This window comes from Asterias amurensis, chromosome 21 (genome assembly GCF_032118995.1).
Source record: "Asterias amurensis chromosome 21, ASM3211899v1".
Lineage (NCBI taxonomy): Eukaryota > Metazoa > Echinodermata > Asteroidea > Forcipulatida > Asteriidae > Asterias > Asterias amurensis.
In genome coordinates this window covers 9,943,135-9,961,696 of record NC_092668.1, presented here as the reverse complement: position 1 = coordinate 9,961,696, position 18,562 = coordinate 9,943,135, and the positions used below count along the sequence as shown (strand labels likewise).

The following is an 18,562-nucleotide window of genomic DNA, read 5'->3' as shown; positions in this document are numbered from 1 at the left end:
TGTTTGAAATTTTCGTCGCGCCACTTGCATCGAGCAATCAGCGCCAAGTGTCCGCCGAGTGGCACCAAATGGCGCGAACATATCACCCTTTGGCGCAAACAATCCGCCTATTGGAATCCACTGGAATGTTGCGCCAGTGAGATTTCGCGCCACATGGCGCCTCTTGGCGCCAAGTGGCACCTTGTTTGCGCCACTACGCGCCAAACAATTCCAACAGAGGCGGATAGCCCACCAAAGCAAGCCAAATGGCACCCGATTGGTGACTACTTCGTGCCAAATGCCACCTGGTTGCCCGCCATTCGGCGCCACTTGCCGCGTATAAAATCAGGGCGGCATCGCAGGACTTTCTCACACAACTTTCAAGATTCGACTCGACACGCAGTTTTTCCTTCACAATTTCTACAAGATTTCACACAATTTTCAACGAAGATGCAGCTGAGGAGGGTCTGAACAAGGTAGCCGATGGCCGGTATTTATGTAGTCGGCAAGTAGCGCCAAGCGGCGGCAGGTTCAAACCAATATGGCGACCTTTGGCACAAACTAATCACCAAGTGGCGCAAAGTAGCCGTCTATTGGCGCGAATGGTGCCAACAGGGTGAAGTTTTGAATAAAATGGCCATGTAATGGCGAAAACTGGCGCAACAGTTTGGAGCAAGCCGGGTGGAATTTGGCGCACTTCATATGGCACCCAGTTTATTCCACTTGGCGACACATGCCGAGCGGACATTAATTCGGCGCCACAGCGAGCCACTACGCGCCATCACATAATCTTTGGCGCGAACTGGCACCAACTGGCGCTGGCCCAGTGGACTCCTAGCATTACACCCACTTAATAAAATCCCATAGCATCAGTACAAAATGCTAATGTACAACGAAATCACAGCTTTTTTCTCTAAGGGGAAACTATTAATTGAGTCTTGAACTTTAAGGATCACGCTGCCTTGGATCGGTCGAGTTGGTCTTTGAAAAACGTTTGTAACCGTTTGTTTTAAAATGAATATGGGGAAAAAGATGTTGTAAAAGTTTAATACAATGATCCACACAACATGTCTCGAAAATGCACGGTCGGCCATTTATGTGAGTCAATTTTGGACTCCCGCAAATGGCCGACCGTGTTATTTCGCAAAGTAAAACGCAATTTAGAGGCAAATTTGTGCGGATCATTGTATTCTGCTTTTAAAAACTCTTTCCAAACGCTTTTTATACACCACTCGTCCACTCGTCCACTCGTCCAATCCAAGGCAACGTGTCCCTTTAATCATTTGCTCAATTTAATATGGGGGTCCCTACACCGGAGTAATTTTCAAAACATCTTGAAAACATGTTTCTGTGGCCGTCCCCAAATTGGCGGATACAGCTACGGCTCCGGCTAGATTTCCTTGTCACCATGCGTTGAGGTATAGGACGTCCTTAGCAACATCTGTAGCCGTAGCCACCAATTCGGATTCGCCCTATACGCCTCTCAGCAAATATAACAAAATTGTTTCTATGGCTTATGCCATCCAAAGTACATCAAGTTTGAAGTCCACAAGCCACAATTGGGCACAATATTTTACACTGAAACCCTTTTTTCCCGTTTATTTTGGAGGGGAGGGGGGCTCTTAAATCTTTAGAGTTTATAATATTTTGAGGACCTACAAACAAACCCTCTCTATAATAAGTGCCCCCAACCCCCATATTGGCTCTTCAAAGGTGTAGAAAATACATAGCTGTAGGCTTATGCATTGTAAGAGAAGAGTGACGTACTAACAAACTTTTAAAAACCAGCCACAAGTCCAAGCGTGCGTGGCTTTCACCAACATCGAAATACGAATTACCGGGGAAGAGATACCATTCGAGCGTTCGAGCTTTGACGTCATCCAAGGGCTCACGTGACTATGGTCAGCCCCAAGTGTGCTGCTTGTGGGGCGGGCCACTTGGGGCTGGCCCGATTTCACTCGTCCCCAGCGTCTTGCTTTAACCAAAGGCGCTGGGATGGGCAAACGTATCATGCACTGTCATTGGTTTAGTATTAATGCGCAGTCCCATCATGCATCACACTCACACTCACGCCGTATCTATATGCACTGCATGGGCCTACATGACAAACTTCCTGATCCTGAACAAGAATCTGTTCAAGCGATTAGCCCATCCCAGCGGTCCTGGATAGACAAACCAACCCTGCCCGGGAGGTGGGTTGATAAATCTCTTTACGTGTCGAAGATTCCAACACGGATCGAAAGCCGTAGTGTGAACACCTCCGGGTTAGTTTTCGATCCGTGTTGAGTGTGCGTGACGTCATCCGCGCGCCCCTAGACATAATAGATATACATGTAGTATTAACGCAACACAAAGTTTTCGGCGGCACTCGCTTTATCGATTCGTTTTGCGTATAGGCCTACAAAATTAGATTCACCATTCTTTAAAATATGTATTATACTTTTACATATATTGACAATAATAAAAATGATTAATGCTGCTCGTCGACGATCGATGATGCAGCATGATCATGTCGTCGTTTCACGCATATACTAAACAGCGCCGCCTTGTGATTTTTAGATGTTGGTGCGCGTTTCAGTAAATGGACACTTTTTGCAGAGAAAATAATTGAAAACACATAACGGCAAACGATTCTGTTCATTCTGACCATGATTCTGACGTGATGTTTCAAGAGTTTGTTGTTTTCATCATATAAAAATGAATAAAGTAGTTGAATTGAACGTAATAGTGAAAATTGTTTGAACTCTTTTTCTTCAAATTTGAACTTATTTTCTGTGGGTCATCCAGTTCAATTAATCCTCTAATGAGACGACGAGCACATCACACTACTGTCGGGCAAAAGTCTTCGCGTCTCTCACCCTTGGTCTAGTCTGTAACCTACACCGTTCGGCCCTTTTTTGGAGGGGGTGGGGGGGGGTATAATATATATATATATATATAATGAGTAGAGTAGCTGGCCTTAGCTTTCGATCCAAACCGGACCTTCTTCATATATATATATTGGTTCACAGCCACACATTGTCCCTGAAATAGAAACTTTGATTGGCTGTTATTTTCCCGCTTCTTTTGGATCCTTTCCTCAATCCCTTTCCCCCTCTCTTTTTCTATAAATGGATATGTATTTGTTTGTACTTGTTTTATGCCTCTGAAGAAGGTCCGGTTTGGATCGAAAGCTAAGGCCATCTACCCTATTCATTATATATATAATGAATAGAGTAGCTGGTCTTAGCTTTCGATCCAAACCGGACCTTCTTCATATATATATATATATATAAACTGTCGAAACTCTCAACACCAGCAGGCAATGCCTCGTTTAAGAGACAAAACACTCTGAACCACTTACTGGTGTTTTTTCGATCATTGTCTCATTTAAAGATATTTTAGATTTATAGAGCTAAACTCTAGAATTTAATTCCTATATAGAGTCTTAGTCGACAACATCTCCGAGAAACTGGGACTGTTTTAGGTTTTCTACGTTCACCACTTTCTGAAAGTCGCCATTGTTTTCCAACAATAGATCATTAAAAAGAATAAACTGTTGTTCATCATAATGGTGTGAAATTGGCGATAAAGAGAAACCCTTGTTTTAATCTGCCATTCTTGAGTTTGCATTGGGGTTTCCGTTTTCCCAAAACACTTCACTTTGACACTCTCGGTTACTAGAACATACCTGTGAAAATTTAGGCTTGTATCCGCACGTTTCGCCGTGTCATGACATGTGTTTAAAATAAATCCGTAATTCGTTGTTTCACTGTTTTCTCAAAAAGTAAAGCATTTCATGGAATAATATTTTAAGAGAAGTCTTTCACCATTACCTTCTGTAAATCCTGTTAGTTATTTGTAAATCTGTGAACTTTTATTGTTTCTGTACCAAAAGGGTCCAATGGCTTTAAAAGAGTGTGAAAGAGAGGGGTTGGTTGAGCCAACTCAATATGAAAAAACTTGCGTGCATTTGCTCAATGACGACCGCAACGTAGCCCTCAGCACGTGAAATCGCAGGCCGTCTGAAGCAAAACCGGCAAACGTTCATTCATAAATAAAAAGTGTGTCAGTGTATTTTACCATATCGCCCTGCATTTGAAAGCTCTATTCTTACTCTCGAGAATAGTGTGTAAAACTTAATTTAACACGGTCGGGAACATAGGGCCTTTTTTAATTTAAAACCGAGATAAAAATGCTAAAACGAGCATTTCCTATAGAGGTCAACATGAATTTGACCACATTTTCAGTGGGTTCACTCGGTAAACTGAACGGCAAAATAGTTGCCGACACGGTACATGCCCATATCGCACGGCAGAATAAACTATGGGAAATTCTCCCTCAATCTATATAAAAAAGTTTTTGATTGGCCTAGAGGAAAGGATGGCTTTTTTTGGTCTAATTACAGAGAGTTTTTCTTCTTTGTTTAGTACCCCGGTAATGTATGCAAAGTCCACTACAGTCTGGTTCTGCCATGCTCGCGCGGTACGCTTATGAATAGGCTTATTGAAGCAGGAACTAGATCTACCATGTTGTTTCCTGTCGGAGCCGTAAGACGCCAGCTTGGATCCTGGATGGTTTCTTCGATTTTTCACCGATTTTTCGCCGATTTGTTTATTATCTAAATACAGTTTCTTGAGTAGAATATTTATGTTTCTTTCTGATACAATTACTTTGGCTTAAAACTTCTAATTTGAGAAGAAATTGGCTAAAGTTCTGTCAAGGTTGGAGGCTGTTCGGTGATCGGATCACAACATACTCTCAATAGGGGTGATTTCTACTCGAATCCTGCATTGCTGTAGACGGATAAAGGTGAGGCAAGAAATGTTATGTTGTTGTTGTTGTCGTTTTTTGTTTTTTATTTAAATTAATCTGATTGCCAATACTTGTAGTACGAAGGGTGCATTGGTTTATTATTCTCAATAATTAGTAGTGGACAAACAATTTCCTTGCACTTTAGTTTTTATTTAGAGGGTTAATAAATCAATAATCATGATCAAATGTTGACTTGAAGGAAGAATTATTTACGTTGTGCTCTTACTTATATAAGTCTTAGTCTGCTCTCCATGCTCTATCTTATTTGTTATATATGTTTATTATAACTTTCACAAGACTTGAGGCCCCTCTCATCTGCTTATCTTTTATTTATGTTTCATCTATATTATTTTATATTTCCTGTAGAGTATTATTTATTTTGTTTTTAAACATTTGTTTATAACGTAGGTGACCTTTGATGGATATTGGTGCCTGTGGTGGAGAAATATCCTTGAGAAGGAGTACTCGACCAACAAATCAACATAACTACCAGCTGCTCAACAACGGACCATCAATATCAACAGAGAGAGTCAGCAAGAAGACCTGGTCTACTACTAAACTTTACTCCTTTGAAATAGTTGATTCAAAGCTTGTTGGAGAACAACTTTTAGTGCGAGTACACTACACCGATAAAGAATGGGACTCCGCAGCTTATGACGAGTGGCGAAATGCTGAAGATGTTATAGACATACCGGAGTGTTTTGTTATTTGTTCACCCGTGATAAAGGATCTGTTCTTCACCCAACTTAAAATTTCAGTTAAAGAACATCTTCATGGTCATCTTCATGTAAAGTGTTATTCTCTGTGGAAAAACAGTATTTTATTTTGTATTAATATCCAGGCAGCTGTTATATTTGTATGCCGAAACTTCTTTCTGTGCCATTTGTTATGCCATAATTTGAATTTTACCAACATTTTACCTCAAACCAAAGAATGCACAATAACCTAGACTTTTTTTATGAACGCGTTGAATAAAAATGTAATCCGTGCTAAATGTTGTCAAAAATGTTGCCAGTGATCAAAATATTGTTTCCAACTCAATGTGAAAGTGCCATATAATGCTGATATGAAGGCTAGTTAGCATGTAAAATGTATTTAATACTCCCTTGTTTCTTTAAAACAGGGATGCAAAACAAAACGCCTTAACCAAAGATGTACACTTGACCGTTCTTTCAAACTATTTTTTTATGTTTTTTAGTGTTCTTAATGTAAAGTGTCTTTTTCTTAACTGTAGGAAAAACAGTATTTTATTTTGTTTTTATAACCAGGCAGCTGTTCTATTTATTTGCCAAAACTTGTCTTCTCTTTCTGTGCCATTTGTTATGCCATGATATGTAAAGTTTATTAACACTTTACCTCAAACCATAGACTGCACAATATCCAAGATTTTAATTAAGAATGATGTGGAGTGAAAATATATTCTGTGCTAAACTGTTGTCAAAAATGTTACCAGTGTTCAAAATTTAAATTACAACTCCATGTTAAAGTGTGGAAATTATTTTACTGCCAGTGTGTATCAGAGTAAGATTTGTTACCAGTGTTCAAAATTTAAATTACAACTCCATGTTAAAGTGTGGAAATTATTTTACTGCCAGTGTGTATCAGAGTAAGATTTGTTGTAGCTTTTAGAACAATAATGCATGATTTGTTGAAGTGTACATGTACGTGTTTGTGATTTACTGGGGCCAATTTCATAGAGCTGCTTAAGCAAAAAATTTGCTTAAGCACGAAAATAGCTCGCTTATTTTACACATGTTACTGGCCAGAATTTCATGCCATATACATTGCTTATGACTAGTATTTAGCTGTTGTTTACTTAGCATAACAATTGAGTGGAGTCTTGGCCGGTAATCTGATTTTACTAAGTAATGAATTTTTTGCTTAAGCAAAATTCTGTGCTTAAGCAGCTCTATGAAATTGGGCCCTGGTTTGTGCCAAGCGTATTGTTAGGAATGACATTTCCTAAAATAAAATATTTTAAAAAGTATAAAATTGAGCATGTCACTTGAATTCGTGAGTCCAAATCCTATTATGGTTTGATATACACTGGTCCTTGCTGAATAGATAAACCATAAACATACATACAGGATACAGTGTGGGCTGTTTATACCCCCCCCCTTATATAATGGTCTAGTCCATTGACCTGTTTGGTAAAAGTTCGGGGGGTCAGTGCAACACGCAGGAAGCCGTGGCACACAAGGCTGTGTTCTTTTCTGCTCAAATCGGGGCCAAAGTTTTTCATAATGTGCGCAGGACGGGAATTTCGGCTCAGGTCAGCTGATACACGCACGCGGTAGAAATTGTAGTTAATTTGAAGGAAAAATATCTTAAAATAAAAGAAAAAGAAAGGAGACAAAAACATCAAGAATTCTCGAAATTTGACCTAATAATTGTTCGCGATGTCGTTACAATTAAAAAGGAATGTGCATACGATGTTTGTATTTGGTAGAACCGGTCTTACATAAACGAAACCCATTCCCAAACCCCATCGGATGATGTTATTGTTAATTATCACCCCCTGTACTCGCCTCCTTGTCAAACAAAACATAGGGAAGACGTGTAACACAGAAATCAAACGTGAAGGTAGTGGTATGGGTGAAAATAATGCAAGGTATTTTTAAAACTAGCTCGCCCGCCACCCCCCCCCCCACTTTTCAGTAGCGATTGACGCCCTTGCTCAAAATTGTCTAAATTAAAATAGTTTCAGTAAAAATGTGGCCCGATTGTGACCTGGGGGTTGTTGACTTCCAAGTTGGTGCATTTTAGATGGCAAAGACCCTAAAATAAATGGTCATATTTGCCGGGAGATGTAGGCCATTTCTCAAGATTGATGCATGGACGTTTGGAAAATGACACTGGTCATACAGTTGTGTTTTGACTAGGAGGGGAAATAATTCGACGTATTAAATCAATTAGCTTCCTCTTTACTGTAAAATAGCTGTAAGGTATGAGTGCTATATGTAGTTTTGAAAACATTTAAGCATTTTTCACTGTATGTTATGGGAGTTTATTGATTGGGTTGCACCCATAACCTTGTACATTAGAAAATACATGGATCAAATTCCCGGGCGCCGTTGCACAGACTCTGGTCAAAAGAAGATCCTGTTTTGAATTGTAAGGTGTTACGTAATCTCATTGCATTTATTACAATGGTCTTTGAATCTTGCTTTCCATGTTAAAGAATTGGGGTCGAGAGAGAGAGAGAGAGAGAGATAGCAAGGAAGAGCATCCGATTATGTTGTGTCTAAAGGCTGCCCTATGATCTGATGTATTGACGCATGGTTTGGTGTATTTATAAACGCTACTGCCTTAATTGATGTGTAAGTATACAATTTCATTTATTACGAATGTAAACAAGAAGTGAATTCCCATGCCTGTTTTAGGGATCCCAGAATAATCTCAAATACAATCGGAGGTATGATTATTGGGTATAAGCATGGAGTCTATCTCCGTGGTATAAGCATAGAGAAAGGACGGTCTTTTCTCTATGGTTAATAAGGACCATCTGGACACATTTCCATATCCGACTCCCAGTTTCTTGTTTCTCTTTTTTTTCAAGACTTGTTAGATTGCAGGTGGACTGAATATTACTCGCGAGTTGGTATAACCACAACACGTCAATTGTTGACCTTTCAAGTTGACACCTTGCGGCCGGGTCCCATTCTTAGAAGAACTGTTGGCGTTTTGTTGTTAATAGGCAACCACCAGCCGTCAATTTCACCAAACTCTTCCTATACTTAAGATTAATCTTAGGACCTAGGACGGGTCCCAACCCTGCACTGTAGCATGCAGACCTTAAGATTAATCCTAAGTTGGGACGAGTTACTCGTCCTAACTCGAGACAGGATCAATCCTAGCGTTTCGTGAAATCGGCTGCTGTATTGTCAAAGGCCGATCGTAGACCATGCAGGAGGAAATTGCATGAACAGTTTTCGTATCCTGCCGGCCACCACTTTGTCATTTGTTACGAAATAACAATAAAAAAATATTTTACTCAAATCAAATGTTCCCTTTGTATAAACTAATGAACGTTAATAGAACGTTTTCCACTTGATAAGGCCTACTTCCTGAAATCTAAAACCAAATGTTTTTCATAGTGCTAAATTTTGTTTTTGCCTCGGATCAAAAAGTGTTCATCGTATGTATAGGATGTTAATTAAAGTTTAATTTTGGTCGGCACATGATGATAAAGTAGGCTTCATTTGCCTGCAATTATATTAAAGGGACGTTTGAGGCTGAATCCGTTCAATTTGTAGGCCTACTGCATGCTAGCCCTGGCAGGACGTCAGTTGCCTGCAACGGGGAGTATACTGCTAGATTATGGGGCGCCGTTTGTCCATTAATTGTTTGACACTTTTAAGGCATGTTTTTACCATGGTTTACAGCAATTAGATGTAAACCATAGAAACTGTTGCCAAATCCTGTTATGGTTTACATACCAGTAAAGTATTTGTTGTGTACAAGTTTATGGTTTACAAACCATGAACATACAAAGAACATTTACAAATCATGGTTCATAAACCAAGAAAATTTACGCATCTTAAAAACATGGTTAATAAACCATAAAAACTGAAAAAGTCATGGTTTAAAAATCATGGTTTATAAACCATGAAAATTGAGACATCTTGTTATGAGACCCTGCGTAATGCATGTGCACACGCTGTCAATCATTTTATTTGTGTAAGTCCGTTGACCTACTGTGGGCGGCGCTTATCTGTTATGAAGGATCTAGAATAATCTAGTGTAGTACTTTCTAGAAAACCACACACAAATCCTTTAAATACGGGCTGTGAGAAATTTTCGAGAGGACACATTACGCAAGACTGGTGGAAGCTACGACTTCTGTGATTGTGATACAACTCGTTGAAGGAGCTTGTGATAGAGTTCGCGTTTGACCGAGTGCAGTTAAAGAGCGTATTTAGAATCCGGAAAGGACATTTTCGAACTTAGTCTACAGTTCGGTATTTTGGGGCCTTTTCCCCATATTTTGTGGCGGGTGTCAGATTGTGTACCCGTTGTTGTTTCGTCTTCTTCTGGACATTTTATCGGAGTGAGTTTACCCCGTGATAGCTCATAGTCACATCGGCAAAGAACTTATTTATCGCCCCTGGAGCTGATCGTTTAAAGCCAGTGTTTGTGTTCCTCACCGTATCTTCTGTTGCTGTCGACGTATTAGCCCGTAAGATACTTATTTTGTATAAGAACCATTTGTTAATGTACATTTGATTTAATCAATCATTGTATATTTGTTAAACCGATTCGGTAACTGAAGTGGTTGATAGTTTTATCATTAAATCGCTTCGTTTCTGTGTTCTTATACATCAGTGTCACCTTGTTTGATTTCTTTGTTGCATCTGAGGAAATTCAGGCTTTTTGAGTGATTTATATTCACGGATAGTTTGGAGTTTTTTGGATCGTAACAATCTAAAAAACATGGTTTATAAACCATGAAAATTGAAGAATAAAAATCGTGGTTTACAAATCATAATAAACCATAACAAATGAACCATAAAATCATGGTTTGTGATCATGGTTTATAAACCATGAAAATCGAGACTTCTTAAAAAACATGGTTTATAAACCATGAAAATCGAGACTTCTTAAAAACCATGGTTTATAAACCATGAAAACTTACACATCTAAAAAACGTTGTTTGTAAACCATGGAAATTGAAGCATCAAAATCATGGTTTATAAACCATTAAAAAAAAAGGTGCACTCACAAATCATGGTTACAAACCATAAAAAATGTGCACTCAGAAATCATGGTTTACAAACCATGAAAGTGAGCACTCACAAATCATGGTTTACAAACCATAAAAAATGTGCACTCACAAATCATGGTTTACAAACCATGAAAGTAAGCACTCACAAATCATGGTTTACAAACCATAAAAAATGTGCACTCACAAATCATGGTTTACAAACCATAAAAAATGTGCACTCACAAATCATGGTTTATAAACCATAAAAACGTGCACTCACAAATCATGGTTTACAAACCATAAAAAGTGTGCACTCACAAATCATGGTTTACAAACCATAAAATTGTGCACTCACAAATCATGGTTTATAAACCATAAAAACGTGCACTCACAAATCATGGTTTGTAAACCATGATTTCTGAGTGCACATTTTTTATGGTTTGTAAACCATGATTTGTGAGTGCACGTTTTTATGGTTTATAAACCATGATTTGTGAGTGCACATTTTGTATGGTTTGTAAACAATGATTTATGAGTGCACGTTTTTATGGTTTATAAACCATGATTTGTGAGTGCACATTTTGTATGGTTTGTAAACAATGATTTGTGAGTGCACACTTTTTATAGTTTGTAAACCATGATTTCTGAGTGCACATTTTTTATGGTTTATAAACCATGATTTGTGAATGAACATTTTTTATGGTTTAAAAACCATGATTTGTGAGTGCACATTTTTATGGTTTGTAAACCATGATTTGTAAGTGCACATTTTTTATGGTTTACAAACAACGTTTTTGAGATGTGTAAATTTTCATGGTTTATAAACCATGTTTTTTAAGAAGTCTCGATTTTCATGGTTTATAAACCATGATCACAAACCATGATTTTATGGTTCATTTGTTATGGTTTATTATGATTTGTAAACCACGATTTTTATTCTTCAATTTCATGGTTTATAAACCATGTTTTTTAGATGTCTCAATTTTCATGGTTTATAAACCATGATTTTTAAACCATGACTTTGATGCTTCAGTTTTTATGGTTTATTAACCATGTTTTTAAGATGCGTAAATTTTCTTGGTTTATGAACCACGATTTGTAATGTTTTTTGTATGTTCATGGTTTGTAAACCATAAACTTGTACACAACAAATACTTTACTGGTATGTAAACCATAACAGGATTTGGCAACAGTTTTTATGGTTTACATCTAATTGCTGTAAACCATGGTAAAAACATGCCTTAAAAGTGTCAAACAATTAATGGACAAACGGCGCCCCATACTAGATATGCAGTGGGCCTACAAATTGAAAATTAAAAGTGCTTTGCTAAAAGTAGCTTACTACTTTAGTCCCTTTGTTCTGTTCAGCTTTTTCATCCTGTTTCCTTTTATGTGGTAGAAAAAGGGTGAGTTTGGTTGATTAAAGTCACCTAATGGTCAAGGAAACGATTTGAATAGAATTACTTTCTTCACTAAGTAACTTACACTATTTTCACTATACTACAGGTTGCCTGGTGTTCAACACTTTGATTAATCACCATGACGACCAAGCCAAACCAAAACTATACATCCAAGGTAAGTTATTTTGAAAAATGTTGGAATTGAGTTAACATGGTGTTCTTTAAAAAACGTTGAGATCAAATTCTTATATGAGGACCTGTTGTCTCATATAATGAATAACGGTTGTGTGTTGACAAGTAAAACACACTCGATAGATAAAGATGAGATGATACTAATACCAATAGGAACTAGGTACGTGTGGAGAAAGCGGGTTTAAATACCTTTGCAAATGGAAATAGTTATTATCAATATTTGAAAAAAGAGTCATTGACTAAAATGGGGGTAAAAAATCCAGTTGAGAAAAAGGTCCCTCCTCTGCTAGCTCAATCAAAGTCCCTCGGGGGAATAGACGCACACTATCAGAGATGTTAAATTAGCATCCGGGATCAAGAATATTAATTGGTTAAGAAAAAGACCGATGTGTGTTAGCACTGTATACTCAGTATTTTCCCGAGTCCTGTGAAAAAAATATCAAAGGCATGTTACTCGGGTGGGACGTACACTAGTTAGCTCATTGCCAGTCAATATGATGTGTACATTTTGTACCCTTGTATCAGATCTATGTACTTTACAACAATGTATTATACCTGTCCATGAGACATACTAGTTGAGACCACTTCTCAAACTTTCTCAACTCCTTGCATGGAGGACCATTTAATCCCAAGCTGCTAGCACTCTTAAAGACACTGGACACTAATGGGAATTGTAAAAGACCAGTCTTCTCACTTGGCGTTTCTCAACATTTGCACAGAACAGACAAACCCGTGAAGATTTGAACTCAATCGGTCGTCGAAGAAGCCAGATAGTAATGAAAGAAAAAAATTACTTCTTTCTCGAAAACTATGTCACTTCAGAGGGAGCTGTTTCTCACAATGTTTTCCATCAACCTCTCCCCATACTCGTTACCAGGCTAATAGGCTAATAGTAATTTTGAGTAATTACCAATATTGTCCACTGCCTCTAATCCAACACAGTACCGTATAAACCCTATCACGATCCTATATACCAAGGTAAAGTGAAGGAATTATGGTTATGTATAGCTTACTCAACACTACTGGTAAATAAATCCGAATGCACGACACAACATCGAAACGTTGGGCCATTTATAATATTTGACTTCATGCAGATATTATTTGTTCGTTAGCAGTTTGAACAGCTCTTTCCTTTTTTGTTTGTTAAAGGCAGTGGACACTATTGGTAATTACTCAAAATAACAATGAGCATCCAACCTTACTTGGTACAAGTAATGGGGAGAGGTAGATAGTATAAAACATTGTGAGAAATGGCTCCCTCTGAAGTGACGTGATTTTCGAGAAAGAAGTAATTTTCCACGAATTTGATTTCGAGACCTCGAGTTCAGAATTTGAGGTCTCGAAATCAAGCATCGAAAGCACACAACTTCGTGTAACAAGGGTGCTTTTTATTTCATTCATATCTTGCAACTTCGACGACCAATTGAGCTCAAATTTTCACAGGTTTGTTATTTTTTGCACATGTTTAGATACACCAAGTGAGAAGAATGCTCTTTGACAATTACCAATAGCGTCCACTGCCTTTAATGTTGAAACTAATTTGAATAATAGTTGTTGTGTCTCTTCTTGTTGTTTTTTATAGGTAGCCAGGTTTGAGCTTCTTTCGTTTATTCTGATTCTTGAAATACTCATAATCATTTACTGCAGTGGCCTTAAGTACAATTCAAAAACAAATACTGTACAACATGGCTATCCACCAATTAGAATGGTGAAGCAATTGAACGAGCCAACTGGAAACAATCAGACCTCGGAAGATCCACTTAAATCAACTGAGCAATTGAACGAGCCAACTGGAAACAATCAGACCTCGGAAGATCCACCTAAATCAACTGAGCAATTGAACGAGCCAACTGGAAACAATCAGACCTCGGAAGATCCACCTAAATTAACTGTTCCGAGTAAACCTTGCAAGAAACGAATTGCAATCTTTAGGAAAGCTCCTGGATTCAAACGCTGGATAGAATTCAAAGATCTTGATGATCGATTCGACGAGGCTAGAAGACAGAATCCATCAGAGACACCAGTCACAGCTCATTTCTTTTGCCCAGAGCATCAATGTGACATTGAACTTATAACAACGCTCGAACCTAACGTGTTAAAACAATGCGACGGAGTAATTCTCAACGTTGACTACGTCCAAGGCGCACGAACTTTCCAGAACGCTGCGCTTAAAGAAGTGACCAACAGGACAAAGTGGTTCCTCTTTGCATGTGAAGCTGCAGCCAGGTACCAGCTGAATCAAAGAGACTTCCAAAAACTTTCCTATCAGATTTCCATGACGTATCACTCGGAATCCGAAATAGTACATCCATTCAGCCAGTACATCCTGAACGAGCCGATGAATAACGAACCGAAGAATTGGAGTGAGGATAAAACGAAGCTTGTGGCGTGGATGGCGAGTAATTGTAACGATGTACCATGGCCGCGTATGTCGTACGTGAAACACCTCCAAGAACTTCTACCAATTGATATTTACGGTAGGTGCGGAACTCTTAATTGTGGTAAACGTAATGTGTCCAGACCTACATCAGCCAATACTGGCTGCATGGAAGCCATGGCGAAGTATAAGTTCTACCTTGCTCTTGAAAACACAGAGTGTGACGAGTATATTACGGCTAAATTCTGGGACAACTCACTTTTAGCAGGTTCGGTGCCGATAGTCTATGGCGGTAGAAAGAGTGCGTACGAACGCGTGGCACCACCCCACTCCTTTATCCACATCTCCGACTTCAAATCCAGTGAGAAACTCGCTGAATACATTCGATACCTTGACGCAAATGACGACAAGTACAACGAGTATTTTGCGTGGAGATACAAGGGTCATCTCAAGCATTTCTTCGTACCACTGAACGTCAGCAATTTGATGTGTAGAATGGTTCCATGGATGAATGACGACCCGGTTCCGTTTCGGACTGTTAAAGATACGGAGATGTTCAAAAGTTGCCGTCATCGACCAATGAAAGGACCTAGAATTATGACCTATGATAGATGGGTGCCTTGGACCTGATATGAACGAGTATAAAAACAATCGACCTTTCGAATACCTCCATGCTTCGAATAACCTTTCTTTGATGCAATTCATCCCTAACTCCTAAACAAACCTTGCTCATAATCATCTGCGGTTTTCCATGGCACACTTATACGCTAGACCTTGCTGACTGCTCCACCCTTTCCATTATCTACCTTGATTGTTATAATGTTTATTTGTTTACTTTGGCTATTCAGAGTATTTATTGGTATTAGTATAGTTTTGAAGTATGACCAGTGATCACTCTAACACTAATCATCAGTTTTTAGTGGCCCATAGTCAAAATAGTGAAGCTCACAACTTAAAGACATGTACAGTCACTATTGTCAAAGACCAGTCTTCTTACTTTGTGTATCTCAACATATGCATAAAATAACAAACCTGTGAAAGTTTAAGCTCAATTGGTCTTCGAAGTCTCGAGCAATGAAAGAAAAAACACCCTTGTCACACGAAGTTGTGTGCTTTCAGATGCTTGATTTCGAGACCTCCAAATCTAATTCTGAGGTCTCGAAATCAAATCCGTGGAAAATTAGTTCTTTCTCAAAAACTACGTTACATCAGAGGGACCCGTTTCAAATTATGTTTTATACTTTCAACAGCTCTCCATTACTTGTTACCAAGTAAGGTTTTATGCTAATACTTATTTGGAGTAATTGCCAATACTGTCCACTGCCTTTAAATGACCCCTGATATTATTCTCTTGAAATGTTTGAGACCGACCCTTCAACCGTTCTCTTTTGCATGTTAATATCATAAGTCTGTATAAAAATGTTGATCAACTTAAAAGCTATCATAAATAAAGCCCATTAAATAAGAATATTTCTCATGATACGACTGCCTGAAACATGGTTGAAAGATACACTTGCAAAAATTACCTAGACTTTCTTTGCTCCAATTTCGAAACAACCAAAAGAAATGCAATTGAAAGAGTTTGTGGCAGGTAGCTTTTTGTATTGTCTCTATAACGAATGTTATACCGTCCAATTGTAATTTAGTGAATGTATATTTTCGTTGAAATTATTCCTCCTGGTAAACAGAAAAATATCATAGTTGCAGTCATTTACAAACCCTTCATTATGCCATATCCTTTCGTACAATAAAGGAACGGATCTTTTGGATAATGATCTCTGTAGCCAGACTCGGGAATTCTTAGATATTATATTTCTCTTTCTCGTTCATACCTCTCATCAACAAACCCACAAGGGTAACACAGAACTCTGCCACTATTTCTGATATTATTCCCACTATCATCTACCCCTCCAAAATCTGGCGTTTTAGTGACTGATTTGTCAGTTTTATTCTAAAGACATCAGAGAAACAGCAGCAGCGGACATTCCAAACAGTGGCAAAATTAGTTTGACATTAAAAACAGCATTTATAGGTTTAAGTTACAAGTTCCAAAAGTATTTGCACGGTCTAACTTAATGTAGTGTACCTGTAGTTGAATACAGACAGAAAATAAGTGTTTGCTCATTTATGATAGAGTAGCAATACTTCTGTTGAGATGGATGTTACACATTTTAATTCTTTCGTGCTATATCTTTCAAACATTTCGCACATGTAATATCACCCAAGGCATATACTTCTACTAACTTTCAACAGCTTATCTACTTCCCCAAGTAGTTTTCAATAAAAACAGCAGTGTTAGGTTAAGTTGCATAATCATTAGAATTAGTTTGGGCGGACTTACAAATTCCATGCACCACCCCCCCCCCCCCCCAATAAAAACAAAATAAAAACAATGGAATTCCAGTTAAAACCGGAAAATTCTCACGCCTGGCCATTTCTATAAAACCGATCCTCAAATTACTAATCCATAAAATTTGCTGCTGGTGAAAACACTTTTATTTACGGCAGTAGGGGAAAGGTCGTCCGAAACGCAATTTCACGACCTTCACTGGGCCAAGCTGCTACTTTAGCCCATCACACGCCCAACTCTAACCCTAACCCGCCGATGTACCCTTTTTTTTCTTTTCTTTTTTCAACACTGGTCCGCGACTTTTTTTTCCAAAACGACATTGCAATTGTTTTTCCCTGCCGCTGTGATTGGCTCTTTCCGTCATATTACGCCAACATGAAATTGGCCTGCTCTTTCACCAAATCATTGCAATGTCGTTTTGGGGAAAGAAAATCGCGACCGGGTCGACCCAGGGAAGCTAAGAACCATGGGGGAGGAAGAGAAGGCACTCGAACGAAGGGACTTCAAAAGTCGAACCCGTGGTACCGCGGTCGTTTAACGACACATCGCAATCACACACAATGTGAGTTTGCGCTTGCGCACTTGGTGCGTCAATCAACTATGGTGTCGTATGTCGTGTGGATACAATAAAAAATAAAAAAATAATTGAGACCTGTTAAAAATTGTGTACACTTGTGCTCACCAAATCGAAAAACACAATTGAGTACCAACCACCCTCGTGTGATTTCCCAGATTTTGTACCACCGCTAGTGACAGGAAAGTCACAAAAAATGTAAAAATATGCCATGATATTTCCGTGAAACACCACAAACGGTAAATGAAAACGTGTATATTATTCACAATTCTTGTCTCAACTTTACACGTAGGGCAACTGGGCAGACTGACGGTACTACACCTTCTGTAGAAAGATCTAATCCTGCTCGTTAATCGGCCGTCCAGCTGGAGGTCTCCTATCTTTTTCCACTGGTCAGACAGGGGCATTGTCAGAGTATTCCTTTGTTACTCTGCGGTTTTGCCGGTCGTTCGAGCTCCTTGTCTTCCTTCCTCTATGATAGAACGCACCCTTAGCATTTACTAATGGGATGCCGCGCTTCGCGCGGCACCCCGCTAGATAGGGAGGATTCTAGTGTACAAATGTTGTAAAAGGTTATGTGGGGGTAAGGGATGTATTTTTCTTACAGGTAATAATCATTCCGTAGGATTGGATTAGAAATTGTATTTATAATCGGTATATGGAAAATTGTCATTAATGAGCTTTGAGCTTTGAATATGAGCTGTAATATTGGGGAAGGGTATACTTGGCAATGTTGATATTTGGCATGATATGTAGGGTATTTCGTGATATTTTAGTGTTGATCGAGTTGGCCAACGCATTACCCGTATATGTGGATTCACTGCACTGAGTATTTCCAAGCTAAGATGACTGTAAGGGTAATAATGCTTAGTCGACTAAAAAATATATAGCACTTACACTGCTGTATCGACACACTACACTTATTTTATTGTGTTGAGCGCATGGTATATTAATTCAGTTACACTTGGCAAAATGTACATCCTGAGTCCCGCCCAAACTGCTTTCATAGTTACGAACATTGTGAAACATTTGCCTCGTTATTTTGAGAGTTTGTACTTCCAGTTTGGTTAATTTGTATGGAGATGGGCCAATCAGACAATTGTACAACACGATGAATTTGGAATCAGCAGTGGTACTTGGTTCCCTCCGCAACAAATCCATAGTCACCGATAGCCAAGGATTTGAGTGGTCT

The 18,562-nt window shown here is 38.7% G+C and overlaps 1 protein-coding gene across 2 annotated transcripts; it reads left to right on the top strand.

Moving 5' to 3' along the window:
• Window positions 1–7,978: 7,978 nt before the first annotated feature.
• Window positions 7,979–16,221, top strand: LOC139952876 (alpha-(1,3)-fucosyltransferase C-like). 2 transcript variants are annotated; one of them, XM_071952147.1, is made up of 3 exons: window positions 7,979–8,093; window positions 11,984–12,052; window positions 13,652–16,221. In XM_071952147.1, the coding sequence occupies exons 2-3, from the start codon at window positions 12,017–12,019 to the stop codon at window positions 15,074–15,076; spliced, it is 1,461 nt and encodes a 486-aa protein (XP_071808248.1). In that variant the 5' UTR covers window positions 7,979–8,093; window positions 11,984–12,016; the 3' UTR covers window positions 15,077–16,221. The 2 variants fall into 2 exon arrangements, with proteins under 2 accessions (XP_071808248.1, XP_071808249.1); XM_071952148.1 differs by lacking the exon at window positions 7,979–8,093 and adding an exon at window positions 9,410–9,952.
• The last annotated feature ends 2,341 nt before the right edge of the window (window positions 16,222–18,562 follow it).

Bases quoted from the DNA above. Each gene is read 5' to 3' on its own strand.
- LOC139952876 (XM_071952147.1), top strand. From the start codon at position 12,017: ATGACGACCAAGCCAAACCAAAACTATACATCCAAG. The intron at 12,053-13,651 runs GTAAGTTATTTT...TGTTTTTTATAG, and splicing joins ACCAAAACTATACATCCAAG to GTAGCCAGGTTTGAGCTTCT.